This window comes from Thalia democratica, chromosome 7, assembly GCF_965202585.1.
Source record: "Thalia democratica chromosome 7, ktThaDemo2.hap1.1, whole genome shotgun sequence".
NCBI lineage: Eukaryota > Metazoa > Chordata > Thaliacea > Salpida > Salpidae > Thalia > Thalia democratica.
Window position 1 is genome coordinate 7,200,583 of NC_139171.1, and position 16,228 is coordinate 7,216,810.

Here is a 16,228-nt window from a genome sequence, read left to right on the forward strand (position 1 = left end):
AGAAATAAAAGTTCAAAAATATTTTTGAAAAAAATTATTATTAGTGAAGCGTGTAAAACCATGTTCTCTGTTCTATGTTCTAATTTCTAATGTTCTCTGAAACATTAGAAATTATTCTTATTTGTTTTAAATAAATTTTTCTCGCACAATAAAAAAAGATAAAAAGTTACTCTAATCATGTTTACACTGATATTTTAAAAATTTGTCAATTAAAAAAATCTAAAACTATAGTCGACTATAATTCTTTTAGCTTTATCACTTTGAAAACTAAAATAGTATAAATGACATTAAATATTTTCATAAAAAACAAAGTTTACTTTAAAAAGCAACCTAAATAAATAGAAATCACTACAATACTTCATACTTTCTGTGTAAACTAAAAAGAAATACTTTTTTTATAAGTCTGCTGTTTTACTTTCTAAACTGTTCACTAATTACAAAAAATGTTAACAAACATTTGTTCTATAAGTTTTTAAATTTTCTTCTCTAAATAAATTAGCGCAAATTAAAAGTAATTTGTAGTATGCTAATATTGATTAAAAAACAGTTACTCTAACATTACTGTTAATACTATTGACAAAAATAAATTAAATGCAATACTAATAAACTAATTGAATGCAATATTTATACAGTAAGAATATATGGTGGTTTTAATCAGTTTAAAGTACTGTTACTGAGTTAATTTTTCTTTTTAGTTTTATATCTAATAAGTAAACTTATGTGTATAGGTTAAGGCTTTTTTCTTAAATTTACCAGATTATTTTTTGTTCAAATCTGAGTAAAATCCTAAAACAAAACAAAATTTACGACTGATATAAAACTTAGTTCAAGTAAAAAAATTGCCATGGTTTAACACAATTTTCTAATATTTCAATATTTAACTAGTTTTATTTCAAACTTCATTGTAAACTTTAAAGTAAAGTGACATTCTATGTTTTCTAAACTTAAGTAGTTAAAAAAAAATGTTACAAGTTTATAATTTTTTGAAAATTTTTTTTGTATATTAATTATTTATAGTGCTTAAAAAATTAAACTTAATGTTCAGTGCTGTTTTTTTATCACAATATGTATTGATTAACTTTGAAAACTGTTTTTAGTAGTTTAAATTCTATATTTAAATTATATAAAAAACAACATAATAGAACTAAACTTCCTCAGGTCGATTACTGTAATTTTAATTAGAAATAAAAGTTATCTAAACTTATAAATATTTTTTGTTGTGTCTTCTTCAAATGGTTGTCTTAGTACATTTTTGAGAAGTTTGTAATAAAGTTATCAAAAAAATAATTTTTGTATCTAAAATGTATCACATGTTGTAGTAAAGCCATAATTATTGTAAATTTTATAAAAAGACTTTCTAAAAAAATAAACACCTTTTACTATTTAACTGTGCTAGTTTTTAAAAAATTTAGGAAGTTACTGCTAATAAGTATATGATTAAAAAATTCTGCTACAGTAAATTACTATAAAGCATATTTAAAAAAATAATGCATACTGTATACTTGTTTACAATAATTCTCAATTCATTGTGTCTTAAAATTTTTATTTCTTAGTAGCCGTACAATAAAACTGGTTGGTAAATATTTATCAAAGCTTTTGGATACAGTTTAATAAATGTATTACAATAATTTCTTAACATGGTATTAAATATTTAGCTAAAATTCGTATGATCATAGTAGTTATATAACTGTTTATTAAAGTTTAACTTGAAAAACATTATAGAAAATACTCTTAAATATAACTAAATACCTAGGTAGTTGCTTGTGAATAAATTTTTATTTTTAGTCCTAATATCTTGAAATACTTTAAAAAAAATTATTCGACCATAAAATTTTAAGTTTAAAGAAACAAAAATTTATTAAGCATGCTGTTTTTAGATACCATAGCAACATCAAAGTTCTGACAACTCAAGAGCATAGTCGCTTATCGCTAGGATATAAAACAAACATTATTCATTAACTGCTTAAGAGAATTTATTTGTGATAACCCTTTATGAGTTGTTAAACTTTTAACAAAAAATCTTTAGTCTTATTAACTTTTATGAATCTTTTTAAAATTAAATAGTAATTTCAGTTATATTAACTACCAAATGATAATAATATATCTTTAAAATGTTAGTTACTGTTAGAGAATAGCTGAAAGCTTAATAAAATAATTAAGTTCCAGTTAGAATTTTTCGGTCTAATCTAATACTTTAATAGAATTAAGCACTAAGTTAATAATTATAAAAAAAGACTATATAAGTAATATTAACAAAATTACCAAATTTTAGTTTTAGGTATTTTAAGAAAAATAAAAAAAAAGATCAAATTCAAAAATTTAAAAAGATTATGATGTAAACGTATATAGATACAGAAATATTGCATTTTAATGTTAAACATAATTCCTAAATACAACATTCGACAAGCACCCACGTATATTTGCTTTATAATTCAAAATAGAGATATAAAAGTTACAGTTTAAAAAAAAATTTCAGACTAGATATATGATTTAAAATGGATGTTTAAAACATATTTTTCTAATAAGGTTCAAATAGTTTGTCTACCAAATTAAAAGACTTATCAAGCAACGTTTTATTTTGTTTTTTGGATTAAATTATATGACAAATAAAAAATAGAAAAGTCTATTCAAACTGTTTTTTAAAGTCGTTAAACTTTTATTAAGTCTTAAAATAATTAACTTTAAAAAAAAACACAACGTATCATTTAAACGTTACTTTTAAATAAATAAATGATTTTCCGTTTGACTAACATTTAAAAAAAGCCTAACTTTTTTTAAAAGATTCTTCATACTGTTTTAATTTCATTAAAAACGCTTTTAAACACTTTTAGAAAGCAGTTTGAAATGCACAACAAAAACGACTCTGGTATGCTAATTATTAATTAGGACTTCCCCAAACTTGAAAATCAAACACTTGAAATAATTTTGAAAATTAACGGTTGGCTGAGCAGCTGCTAGGTTTAATAACATTTTGATATAATCTAAATCATGATCATGTTTTTGCTGGTAAACTAATCTATGAAGTATAAATGGAATGTCTTACCCTGCTATTATAATTGACAAGTAAGAACGTTGTGACTAAATTTTGACTTATATACAGGTTGCCACTTTACCTGGAAACCTGGAATTTGAGAAATTTTGAAATAAACCTGGAATTTCGAACAAAAAATAACTTAAAACACCTGAAATTTTAACAATTTTCACACTTTTAGTAGTAAAATTTCAATTTGACTCAAAAAGTTAATCTAACAAATAAAAAATTATTGTCATCATAAAAAAAAAGTTATTAAAAAACATATTTAAATTAACTTTACAGTGTCTTTTTAATGTTTATATAGTATTTAACACAGTTTCTTACCTTTAAATTAACTCTAAGCTAAAAATAAACCCAAAAATTTGTACTTTTAAAAACCTGGAAACATTTTTGAAAAAAACGAGTGGCAACCCTGTGTATAGTAATATTTTTTTAACAACATAAATTAATTTTTTAAACATTTTTATGTTAAGGTTTGATAACATTTTGAAATAAACTAAATCACGATCATGTTTTTGCTAGTAAACTATTTTTTGAAGTATATATGGAATGTCTTACCCTGCTATTATAATTGACAAGTAATAATGTTATTACTAAAGTAATGTAGTAATCTTTTGCAAATAATATTTACTTATAATTTTTTAAACATTTTATATTACAAAGTTTTAAACTTGCAACATTTAGCGTTTTCATGACAAAAACAAGTGTGTTACATAATGTGTAATTTTACGTTCATCTATAATATTTCACTTTCAATAACTTAAACTAAGGATTAGCATTAATAAAGGAATTAGTCCTGGACAAGACATTAAAAGGTATATGTGGTGTGCAACACAATAACCAAAAAGTTATTTTGTTCACCTGGTTTGAGAACCAAACATTTTGAGCATTTTTTTGCTATTCAATGCTGATAAAATACAAGTAAAAGAAATTGATGGCATGCAATTCAGAGAACACTCACAATAAAAACCACAAAGTGTGGACAAATCATGAAGTTCAAGTCCCCAAGCAAGTAATTACTGAATCTTCAACAAAAAAATCAAATTATCAATTCAGCCATTGAGTTTTAAAAAATATAAACTTTTTAAATTCTTTAAATTAAAAACATAGTTTACATCATAATGTGTAGTTTTGCTTAAAATACAACAGAATTAGTTTTTCAAATAAGTTTTGTTGTGTGGCCTGATGGTTTGGGAGTCCTAATTATTGCTTTAAAAACTCTGTGACTTTAACATTACAAGGTAGTTGACACAAATACAATAAAAGAAGTTTTTTATTTATCCAGACTAAGTCCCATAAAAAAATTAATACAAATTTTATAACTAATTATCTTTTAAAATCTTACTATTACTATTAGCAAAGCATTTATTTAGCTGTAAAATTAAATATTATCATAAACATAACTTTGAAGTAAAGTAAATTAGCATTATAGTATAATTGTTTTTAGTAGAAACTATAAAAAGGTGTTGGAACAAAATGCTCATTATGCTCAGTTTATACTTAATGTTAGAAGCTTTCAAAATTATACTGAAGTCAAGATATTTTTTTCAAGTTATAGACACATTTTATAATATAACACTAAAATTTTTGAATAATTCACTTTTAAGTTTTTAAGTTGTAATAAGATAAATCATAAACATTTATCTTAATAAAAAGATATACAGAATTTATTTCAAAATATGTTTAAAAGTTTATTCATGTTTTCAAGTTTTATAGTATCTTATATAAATAAAATTACTAAGTTTTAGATTAATGTCAGGGTTAGCTTATTAAAACTATATCCTTAAGCAATCTTTTTTTTTCATATTGTGTTTTACAAACCACTCAAGTGATAATATTAAACTAATTTTTTTTTGAAAAATACTGTTTGATACAATATATTTATCTTTAAAAATGATTATTGAAATATTTTAATATCTAAGTTACTCAGTAAAAACAAAATGAAAAGTCAGTTTTCTGTCAACAAAACTCCATAGTTTTCTATATATATTTCAACAAGATTGGCTGTCATTTACAGATAGTTACTATGTAAATAGATAGTAAAAAAGATCAAAAAATTTTAAATGATAGAGTATTTTTGTCTGATTTACTAGTTGTTGTGATTTACTTTTTCTTCTTTTTCAATAAACAAAAAATTTGTGTATATATTGTTAAATTTGTTAGAAAAAATGACACATAGTTTTTTTATTGTAAATAATTATTTACACTTTTTTTAAACTAAAATATTTAATAAAGAAGTTGTTTTCAAAGTTGATCCATAAAATAGAAATAATTTTACTGTGAACAATTTCATTTAATCATTAACTTTAACGAATATATATATATATATATATAATTTATTCAAATGGCGATTTTAAAAATTCTGGAACATATGTTTCACAAAGCTTTAATTTTTCATAAAGCTTTGATCATCAGCCAGTTAAATTCAAAATACAAAGCACTGTACTAAACAAAGATACAAAAGTTATGCAAAAAAACAAAAAACAGTATGACGTAATATTGTACATTACAAATATTCAGTACAAAAATCGATCTACCTTCTAACTAATTAAACAACTAAAATTAACGAAAACAACAGTTAATTGACTATAAAATGCTTCAAAATTTGTTGTGTTTTAAAAGAAGCTTTTTTATATGTCGACAAGACGATATAAATTCGCTTCGCTTATTTAAACAACCTTCCTTTTTTAACGCATACATAACGGCTGTTGATTCTTTTAATCACAGCCTACAAACAGGGTTGTTACCATCTGCTATTGGCTGTGCTCTTTTTATCACCTCCCAAGTTAATTTAAAATCAACGTTTAAAAATCAACGGCCTTAAGCGCAAAAACGTTGATTTTAAATTAACTTGGGAGGTGATAAAAAGAGCACAGCCAATAGCAGATGGTAACAACCCTGTTTGTAGGCTGTGCTTAAAAGAATCAACAGCCGTTATGTATGCGTTAAAAAAGGAAGGTTGTTTAAATAAGCGAAGCGAATTTATATCGTCTTGTCAACATATAAAAAAGCTTCTTTTAAAACACAACAAATTTTGAAGCATTTTATAGTCAATTAACTGTTGTTTTCGTTAATTTTAGTTGTTTAATTAGTTAGAAGGTAGATCGATTTTTGTACTGAATATTTGTAATGTACAATATTACGTCATACTGTTTTTTGTTTTTTTGCATAACTTTTGTATCTTTGTTTAGTACAGTGCTTTGTATTTTGAATTTAACTGGCTGATGATCAAAGCTTTATGAAAAATTAAAGCTTTGTGAAACATATGTTCCAGAATTTTTAAAATCGCCATTTGAATAAATTATTTAAAAGCCCTTCAAGTGGGCTCAGTTGAAAGTGTTTACGTTTAAACATTAACCTTATTATATATATATATATATATATATATATATATTAAAATTACTTTTGTCCGGACTATATGATTGTCAATAGGTTTAACAACATTAAAGACTATTAAGTTAAAGTTTTATGACTTTTAATTGAAATAAATGTTCAAATAAAAATCTTTTAAGCAAAAATTTCTTCAATGAAATACAAATTATAAAAGTTATAAGGACCAATTATTTAATGCACAATATTTTTTTTTTGTGAAAATATATTCTATATTATAAAATAAGTTAACCGTTAGTCAGTTATTTTTATATTTATTTTATTTAGATTATTTTGGTCTTAAAAACTGAAGTTTTAAATTTACAAATGTACCCTAGAAAATTAAAAAAGACACCTAATTTTTTTAAAACATATCTCTTAAAAATAATTTAAAATTATGCAACATGACGAAAATGATTTTTGGAGGTAAGCTAAAAATGTAGATTTTCTGTTGATTATGTAATTGTTTTAGTATTTTAAAAATATTCAAATTCAATTTGTTTAAATTTTTCAAAAAGTGTTATTAACTAAACGGTTTTGTTTAATGTTCACAAATTTAAAATTAATTTTTAATAAAAATTTTCTTGCTTTTTAAAATTCCACAAAATACAAGAACTAACAAATCTTCAACTAAAGTATGAATTTCTGTTATGATTGAAAACTACAAAATTTTTACTCTTCTTTTAGTTATGTTTAAATTTATATAATTTGCTTAAAGTTGTAATAAATCTAAGTAAATTTTAATTAACTATATAAATTTTTTAGCTATGAATAACATTTTGAAAATTTTTTATAAGTATAAATAAAAAATGTTTATTGTTATAAAGGCTAGGTATTGAGACAGACATTTTTTTACCTCTAAACATTTAAGTAAAAAAGTACCACACAGCAAAATGTATAGGTTTCCTAAAAAATATATTTATTTATTACCAAATTAGTTTTTTAACATTAACAAGTTTAATTTGTAATCACATCTAACCTGGTGGTGTAGGGGTCCTAATAATATTTTATTTCAACTACAGCTTTTATTTATTTTGACAAAAAACCTTTCACAGATCAGAAAGAGATAAGAGAAAATTGCACAAGCTGGAAAACAGACTCAGAGATCAGGAGCAAGTATCAAACAAGTTGCTAAACAGGAGTTTTGAAGTTAGTTATGTTTCTTTTAGTTTGCTTGTGATTTTATATGAAACAAATTAAATTCTTAACTAAATTAAAAAGATAATGTCTAAGACATAATATTACAGATCAAAAGTTTAAACAAAAAACATAACTTTTATTCTTGATTGTTAAGAAGTACTAAAGTAGTTTACAAGATTCTTTTTCAATTATAAGTTTAAGCATACATACAAATTTTGTACCATTAGTACTGTGCAATGTATCATTACGAATATGTAAATTAACAGTGCAAAGTTATCAGATTACCCACTGTTTATTTTTCTAAAATAATTTTTCACAGTTAGAAGACCAACTAAAAGGAAGTATGACGTCACAAGCAATCAACGGAGCGTGGAACGATCACGTCATCAGTATGACGTCACAATTGAGAGAACTGTCATCAGAAGTTGAAAATATGAAGCAGCAGGTTTGATTTTTCAATATAATGCGTTTTTAAAATTTAACTTTTTGTTATATAGTTGGGTGCACAATGTAAGGTTTTATAGTTAAGAGTAATACTGAATTATATTTTTAAATATTTTATTAAAAAAAATATTATAATAACTATTAAGTTGACCTTTTGGTAAACTTTTATTATATTTTTGAGTGTGGACCCAATGAAGTTTCATGAGAATTTTAAACGTTTTTTTTTGTTGTCAACTTATATTTGTTTTGAAACTAACATTTTTTTTTTCTTTACTTAGCATTTACAATAATATTGAAATACTTTATTAAAACAAGCATTTTTTGATTGTGTCTTAAAAGTGATATTTTTAAACACACATTTTTGCAACTAAACACACTTAATACTCTCATTAAATTTTTGTCAAAGTATTAAATTCTTTCCATCATTGTCAACTATTGAAATACCGTTTATTTTTCTATTAAAATTTGTTTATATAATTTCTTTGAATTTTTTTAAACTTACTTTTTGATACAATTTTGAAGAAATAAGTGTTAAGTTTTTAGAATTATATTCAAATTTTTTTTTAGTTCTAAGTAAGTATGTTGACTTTAGGTTAACTATGTTTGTTATATGAATGGTTAGAATTTATAATTTAAAACAATCTTTTAAGGTATAAAACAATTATAAATTACAGTCAGTATAAGTTTTTCAGTTATCTATACTACAAATTTTATTAGTACGGTTTTCTTAAAAAATACTAAGTTAAGGTAATGTTTAAAATGTTATATTTTCCAAATGTATTAAGTATTATATCTCTTCATTCATTTTTGAAGTATTTATGTTTTTACAATACATGCTGTTTGGATAGAGCTTCAATATTATTAAAAGTTTTATACAATTGAAAAGGTTTGTTCTGTTTATTTAGTACGTAAAACGTACATTGTTGTCATTTATTTACATGGATATATTGACTTTTGTTTTCTTACTGGTTTTCAATTGCTTTTTTAACTTCTATGCTTAGTTAATATAAACTAAATGTTTTAGTAAAAACTATTTTAGTTTGATATTGTATAAAAACTTACTTTTTTCACAAAATAATGTGACTTAGTTTTTACTTAATACTTTGTTGCCTTTTATTTGGTTTTATTTTCAATTTTTGTCATACATTATTTTGCATTATTATGATCTTGTTCCGTTGTAAATTCTTCAATAAGTTTAGTGTTATTAAATTATTACATAACATAAGTGTATAAGGTAAACTTATATTTCTTTTCGTACAGTGCTTTTTTATCGAACATGATACTGCTGATTATAAAACGTTTTTTGTTTAGTATTCTTTTCTATTGTTTTTTTTTTCAGTTCTTCAAAATTTTGACATTTAATAAAAACTCTATGAAGTTCATTAATTATTTTGATGATAAATACTTTCAAATACTTTTATCAAACATAAATAACATTATAATACAATGTAAGTAAGTTATTTTTTAAGAGTATACAAACCAACAAACCAGCCATAAGTGCTACTAAAACACATAAACAGTTTCTAACTTGTAGTTATTCATATGTAAATATTTATTAAAATCAAACAGATAGCAGTAGCAAATTTGAATGAGCAGCAATACACACAACAAGCGATTGGTAATGTTCAGCAAGCAACTACACAAGGGGTATCTGATTTGAGGGGAAGAGTTGTTAGGTAAATAGATATTATCTTAATGTTAATGCATGTAAAACAACTTTTGTACAAAAGTTGCATTGAATCTTAAATATAAGCTTAAGGTATTAGTCACTTTTAAAATAGTTTTTGAAATAGTATTTATTTATTTAGGTTTAGATAACTTTGTAAACAAATTAAAACAAGCTTGGAATTTAAACATTTTTTTGTCATTTTTTATATCTAATAGTTCAGTAAAACATTTTATACTTTTCTTTTTCTGAGTTAAAAATATCCATTTTAATTAAATATTCCTTAAGTTATTGCTATTTGAGAACATAAATGTTTGAGCTTTTTAAAATTTCAAAAAACCTTGGTCTAAAATCATTACAGTTTTGTATAAAAAAGACTTTTTTTAAGTTAAAAAACAAATTGCTTAGAGTTTTTTACTTGATAAAAAATAAACTTCAAATATATAAAAAACATTGAATAAAAAGTTATTAGTTGAAAGATTTTAATTGAAATATTTTTATTTTGCAGTTTTAGTTTGCACATTTTATAAAGAACCTATTGATTTCACCAGTTTAATCCTTTTCATCACAAAAAATACTGTATTTTTTTTTTACCATAAAAAGTATCTAGTAAGTGAAAAAAATATCTTAAAAATCAAACCAATTTTAAATAAAACAATTTTACCCCCTATGACCTCAGTTTCTATCGTTTGAAAATAAGTAAATACTAATCTATAAGTGGCTTTTCAAAACTCAGGCTGTATTTATTTTATTGGAAAAAATAAAACTTGCTTTTACATTTTTAATAGTAGAATATTTACACATCTGAATGCCACAAAACCTGGAATCCTTGAAAAACCTGGAATTTGACTTTTTAGGTTGAAAATCCTGGAATTCTGAAAAAATACGTAGAAAAACCTGAAATTTTATACAATTTTTACATTTTAAGTAGTAAAGTTTTGAATTGACACAAAAAATATATTATATTGGTAAAAAAAAATTTGTGATCATCAAAATTTTTGTCATATTAAAACATGTTCATAGTAACTTTACAGTATCTTTTCAATGTTGTTATACTACTGACACAGTTTTTTATCTTAAACTTATTGTAGACCAAAAAAAAAGTACTTTTAAAAACCTAATGGAAATTCAAAAAACCTGGAAGAAATTTCTCAAAGACTAGTGGCAATCATAGAAATAAAGTAATACTAATTTTTGCTACCTCAAACTAATCAAAAGGTATCGCTTAAAATATTTGTTAGCTAATACTTATCTTAACTTACTCAAATTAATTTTATTTCTTAATTATCAAGCAACCATATATTATTTTGTTTGTTCACATATGGGATACAAACACAAAGCACATTTATTTTAATGATTAGCTTTTTGGTTAACAATTCTTTTAGTAATTTGGATTGTAAGTTAAGTATATACCAAGCTTAAACTGAAAACTGTTAATAACAAACATTTTCAGGTGTGATACAAACACTATTTTTGATCCAAAACTTTTTATAAGCTTAATATAAAAACATTTCAAATAACAAAGTTAAACTGAAAATTATTATTAAATATTTTCAGTCGTGATACAAACACTATTTTTGACTCAAATCGTTTTATAAGCTTGATATAAAAAAAATTTAAATAACAAAGTTTAAATTGAAAGTTGTTATTAAATCTGTTCAGATGTGACACGAACATAGCGCAGTTAGCACAAGAAATGCGAGCTATCAACAGAAAAACAATCCAAGATACAGATAGGTTACACCAGTTAGCAGACAGCAGTATTGAAAAAACTAAATCCATGCAGCAGCAGGTAATAATAATATTTTTATGTAATTTTTGGTTGTATTGAAAACTGTAAAGTTACAGAAAGATTACATTAGTTAGCTGATAGCAGTATTGAAAAAACTAAATCAACTCAACTATTATTAGTTATTAGTTTTTTAATACTAATATTTTATAAAGTATATATGTGTAAGTTTATGATAATATTTTATGTTGCAACAGAAGATTATTATTTGATGATATTTCTCAATCCCTTACTCTTTAAATCTAATACACTATCCCTAACTATAGTCAATAAAGTTTATAGTTTACTTTTTGAAATAAAAACTGTTATTTTTATACCATATATCTTATTTTATAAGTTTGTAGTTATTTACCGCTCTTTTTAAATCTTAGGTCTTTAATCTTGTTCTTATTAAACTATCAGTCTTTATTGTTATGCCTCTTAAACTGTAAATGTCACTCTTCAATTTCTATTACTTTTAACCGTGATCATTAATTCTCAAACCTACCGTAAAAATATACTCTTATAAAGGATTTATTTTGTTAAATCGATACAAATTGCTAAGTGTAAAATAGTTACGCAGAGCATGATGTGAAAAATAATGTTTATTTTAAGATGGATGTATTATCAAGAAGGATGGATAAATTGTTAAACGAGCAAGAACATAAAATAACCCAAGTAGAAGGCAGTTCTTCTCAACAATTGGAACATATTGATCTCAGAATGAAGGTTTGTTTCATTTTATTCCTTTACTAATGTTTCAACATATTGATCTTGAATGATAGTTGTTTGATTAAAAAATTATTGTCAAATATATTTATCATAGAGTAACAATTTGTTAAACTTTTAGCTGCATTTTCAAAACATATTATTATTTTAAAGAAACTTTGTTTATGTAAACTGTTTCTTTAATCAAAAAATTAAGTACAATCAACTTAAGAGGAAAATAGTTTTGTATATTCTATGTCTAGGTATTAATATTTTCAGAGAGAAAACTCAAAAGGTTTAAATATTAAATTTACATGTTTAAATATTTAAAGGTTGTAAACGGTTTGTATGTCATTTCAATGAGCTGAAAACACAATTTCATTTAAACTTATATCTTTTTATGGTATAAAAGAGTTTTTAGAGAACAGTATTTTTTACTTAAAAGTTTTTATATTAGAAAATTATTTGAGTAGTTACTTGTTATTTAAGACCACAGGCGATTGTGGCTTAACGTTCATGTTTAATGTTTTTCGAATACTTATGTTTAAATATTAGCATTTATTTTTCTTCTTGTGTTTAAGTGGCTCAGGTTTTACAGTAAAAACAATACTTAAGCATATATTAGTTCAATTTTTGATGACTAGGTTTTAAGGTCATTAATAACGGTTACAAATTTAATATGACAACGATCTATAAGTTGTAGTTCTTTCTAAGAATAACAAGTTAAATCAAAACTTTTAAGCTACCTAAATTTGCAAACAGTTGTAATTTAAACAATGATGCTTTTATTTAATATTATCAAACTGTATTATCAAACATTTCACAGGCAATAATAGAGGATGTTAGAATGCAAATAGATAGCAACAAGAAGTTATCAGAATCCGAAAGATCAAGATTAGAGCAGCAAATGGGCAATTTACTGCAACTAAGTACTCAGAATATCAATAATAAACAGGTAACAAACTTATTAAGATTTATAACTTTTAGTACACAAAATACTAATTGTAAGTGGGTAAAAATTTGCCACAACTTACTGCACAAAAATTTTATAATAAACAAGTAAATTTGCTCTAACTTTATTAAAAGAGTATTAATAACATACAAGTAAGTTTTCTCTAATTGCATACAGAGAGTACAAATAATAAAAGTTTAAGTTTGTTACAACTGAGCAACAAAAATATTAGTTATGAATAGGTTGTAAGTTGTCCAAGCTTGTGGTATTAGTCTAACAAAATACTTATAATTTTATTTTGGTTAAGGGTGTATTTTTAAAGTATTTATAACTTACAAAATAAATAAGTTCTTCTGTCAAAAACTTAGTTATAAACAGATTTTAGCTCCATAATAAATTCGTGATATCTAATAATATAGATTAAAATTTTGAAAAGTTTATACTGTTATCTGAATATCAAAAAACAACTAGTTGAAATAAACTGTAACTAGTCAGAAAACAATCTGTTCTATGACTGGTAGGTTATGTTTCTGCTTTTTTGTTAACTTAAATTTGTAATCATCACAATTTTGTAAATAATAGCATCATAATAATTATTATATTTGACATTACTGCATAATAATATAATAAAAATTGTCTAATATTTAAATCACTATAATTTAAAATTATTCCATTAGGAAGTATTTGAGTCTAGGATGAATGAAAGAATGCGAGTGTTGGAAAAATATTTGGAAGAAAATAAAAATGATGTGAATAAAATTCGGTATGATTTGGAAAAAAGTAACAAAAATGACCAAGTCCTAGATAGGTTTGAATTAAATTTTATTTTGCAGTATTCAACTTCACATATATTTTAAAGGTTTTTTGAATTTTACTAATTTAGTTATATGCAGGGTTGCCACTTTACCTGGAATCCTGGAAAAACTTGGAATGTGACAGTTTAGGCAAAAAACACCTGGAAAAACCTGGAATTTAAGAAATTAAAAAAAAAACTGGAAAACCTGGAATTTTTAAGAGCTTTAACATCTTCAGTAGTAAAGTTTTGGTTTGACTCAAAACATTTATCATAAAGATAAAAAATTTAAGTCGTTACCAAAAATTTTTTTATTAAAAAACACATTTTAAGTAGCTTAACAGTATCTTTTCAATCTTTTTATACTATTTAGCACAGTTTCTTACCTTAAATTTAACTTTAAACTAAATTAGGCCCAAAAATGTGTACTTTTAAAAACCTGGAAGAAATTTGAAAAACCTGGAAAAATTTTTGAAAAAACGAGTGGCAACCCTGTATATGATGCTTGGTAAGTTTAACATTTGATAGTAAAATAAATACACATGAATATATTTTGAAATCTAAAAAATACGTTAAAATTTTGTGGGAAAGATTAAAATGAAATAACCTTCTGTAATGTAAAAAGAGTTTATAAAAGAGTTAAAATAAAAATGTTATTAATTATAAGTATGGATAAATAATGTTTCAGTCATAAATTAAAAATGTTCTTATATCTACTAGAATCTAAAAATATAGAATAAAAGTTATAAATCAACTTTTTCCCACTGAAACTGCACCTGAGACTTTAACCAAACTGAAGATTTATGTTTTTGTTTTGTATTTTAATATCAAAGTCGCAGTTTTGTGAAAATCTAATAAATCACAAACTTATTCTATAGTTACTTGTTTCATCATCACTAAAACTAAAAATGTATCTGAAACTTTCATTTTATTTTCAGAGTGGGGGATTTTCAAGCAAGCATAGAGGGCGAAATGGCCAAGTTGAAGCGTGAATACAGGGAAGGCTTCAGTTCGCTGAAGGAGAGTATAAATGCCACTAACAGATTGACTGATACAAAATTCAAGTTGTTCAAAGAAAAAGTTAATAAAGATCTCAAGAGAACCTTGAATAACTTGCAATAAAGCTTTAAATAATTAAAATACTAGATCAAACACTTATGGTTTACAATAGTTTTTTTTTATTAAATTTAATCAGTATCTAAAAGTCTAACAAATTTTCAAAGGTTTTTTTGTGCTATATAAATTTCTATTAAAATCTAATTAAATTTAACACATCTACTAAATTACCAAAAGATGCTTTCAAAATAATAAATAAATTAAGTGGTTAAATAAATAGATAAAAGTTAAAATCAGTTAGACACTTTTACGGAATTAATTATATTATAGTTGTCAAATCTTTATTCATGTTTAATTCACTCCTAAGGTTATAAAATACCTATTTTTTAAACAGTATTTTTTAAAAGGTATGTAATATTAAGGATATTTCTTACGTACTAACTTAAACTATTTGTGTCTTAAAATTCTATTTTGTCACTGTGTATATAAAGATGTGCTTCAAAAGTGATTATGTGCCTTATTTCTATGATTCTATGATTACATGTATAACAAATTGAACTTTATTAAATTAATTGTGGTTGAAAATTTATATAATGTTTTGTGTGTTTCTAATATTTTTTTAAATCACGCTTTCTATTCTTAATTTGTTATTTATGTTGCTTTACTTCACCAATTGTGATCTACTTTAAAATTTGCTTTAAGGTTTTAACCTAAACATACTGTATGAGTTTTATTTCTTATTATTGAAACATAACTCACTTTTAAAATTAAAAATTTTGTATCACTGAAAAACATTTCCTCAAATTTGTACTTTATTTGTAATACTATGGGCCTTTTCAACGTTTTATCTACAAATAAATAAAGTTTTATATGCATAAGCACAACTTAAATCCAAAATTAAAATTTATTCAGATTATCGTCGATGCTTCTTATAAAACTGTTATTTTAATGCTTCAAGTCTGATATTTTTCTCAAAAATAAATTTTGTACATACAATCTTAATTCGTATTAATGTGATATATTATTACTTTTTTTATACTGTGTTCATAATCTTGTTTTATTTCAATAAATAGATCGTTAGCCTAAAATATAATGTTTAAAGAATTATTTTGTTTTACTTAATATTGATTTAGTTTTTAGAAAGCCTAGTTATGACCTCTTAAGATTTTTAAAGTAATTTAAATTAACTTAGAAATACTTTTGGTATTGCATTATAATTTGAAAAGTTAATGTTTCTTAGATTCTACAAAACTCAATTAAAGCGATATAAAATATTGTTATTGAGTATTTTTTAATTA

General features: G+C 23.4%; 1 protein-coding gene across 1 annotated transcript; it reads left to right on the plus strand.

Annotated features, from left to right (window-relative positions):
- Positions 1–2,974: 2,974 nt before the first annotated feature.
- Positions 2,975–15,817, plus strand: LOC145840666 (protein FAM81A-like). Its single transcript, XM_082947988.1, has 9 exons — positions 2,975–3,063; positions 7,459–7,552; positions 7,863–7,988; positions 9,557–9,663; positions 11,316–11,445; positions 12,037–12,150; positions 12,956–13,084; positions 13,759–13,889; positions 14,813–15,817. The coding sequence occupies exons 1-9, from the start codon at positions 3,035–3,037 to the stop codon at positions 14,994–14,996; spliced, it is 1,044 nt and encodes a 347-aa protein (XP_082804114.1). The 5' UTR covers positions 2,975–3,034; the 3' UTR covers positions 14,997–15,817.
- Positions 15,818–16,228: the final 411 nt, after the last annotated feature.

Coding starts and splice junctions, on each gene's coding strand:
- LOC145840666 (XM_082947988.1), top strand. CDS start 3,035: ATGTCTTACCCTGCTATTATAATTGACAA. Junction 3,064..7,458: donor CCTGCTATTATAATTGACAA/GTAAGAACGTTG, acceptor AACCTTTCACAG/ATCAGAAAGAGATAAGAGAA. Junction 13,085..13,758: donor AGAATATCAATAATAAACAG/GTAACAAACTTA, acceptor TTATTCCATTAG/GAAGTATTTGAGTCTAGGAT.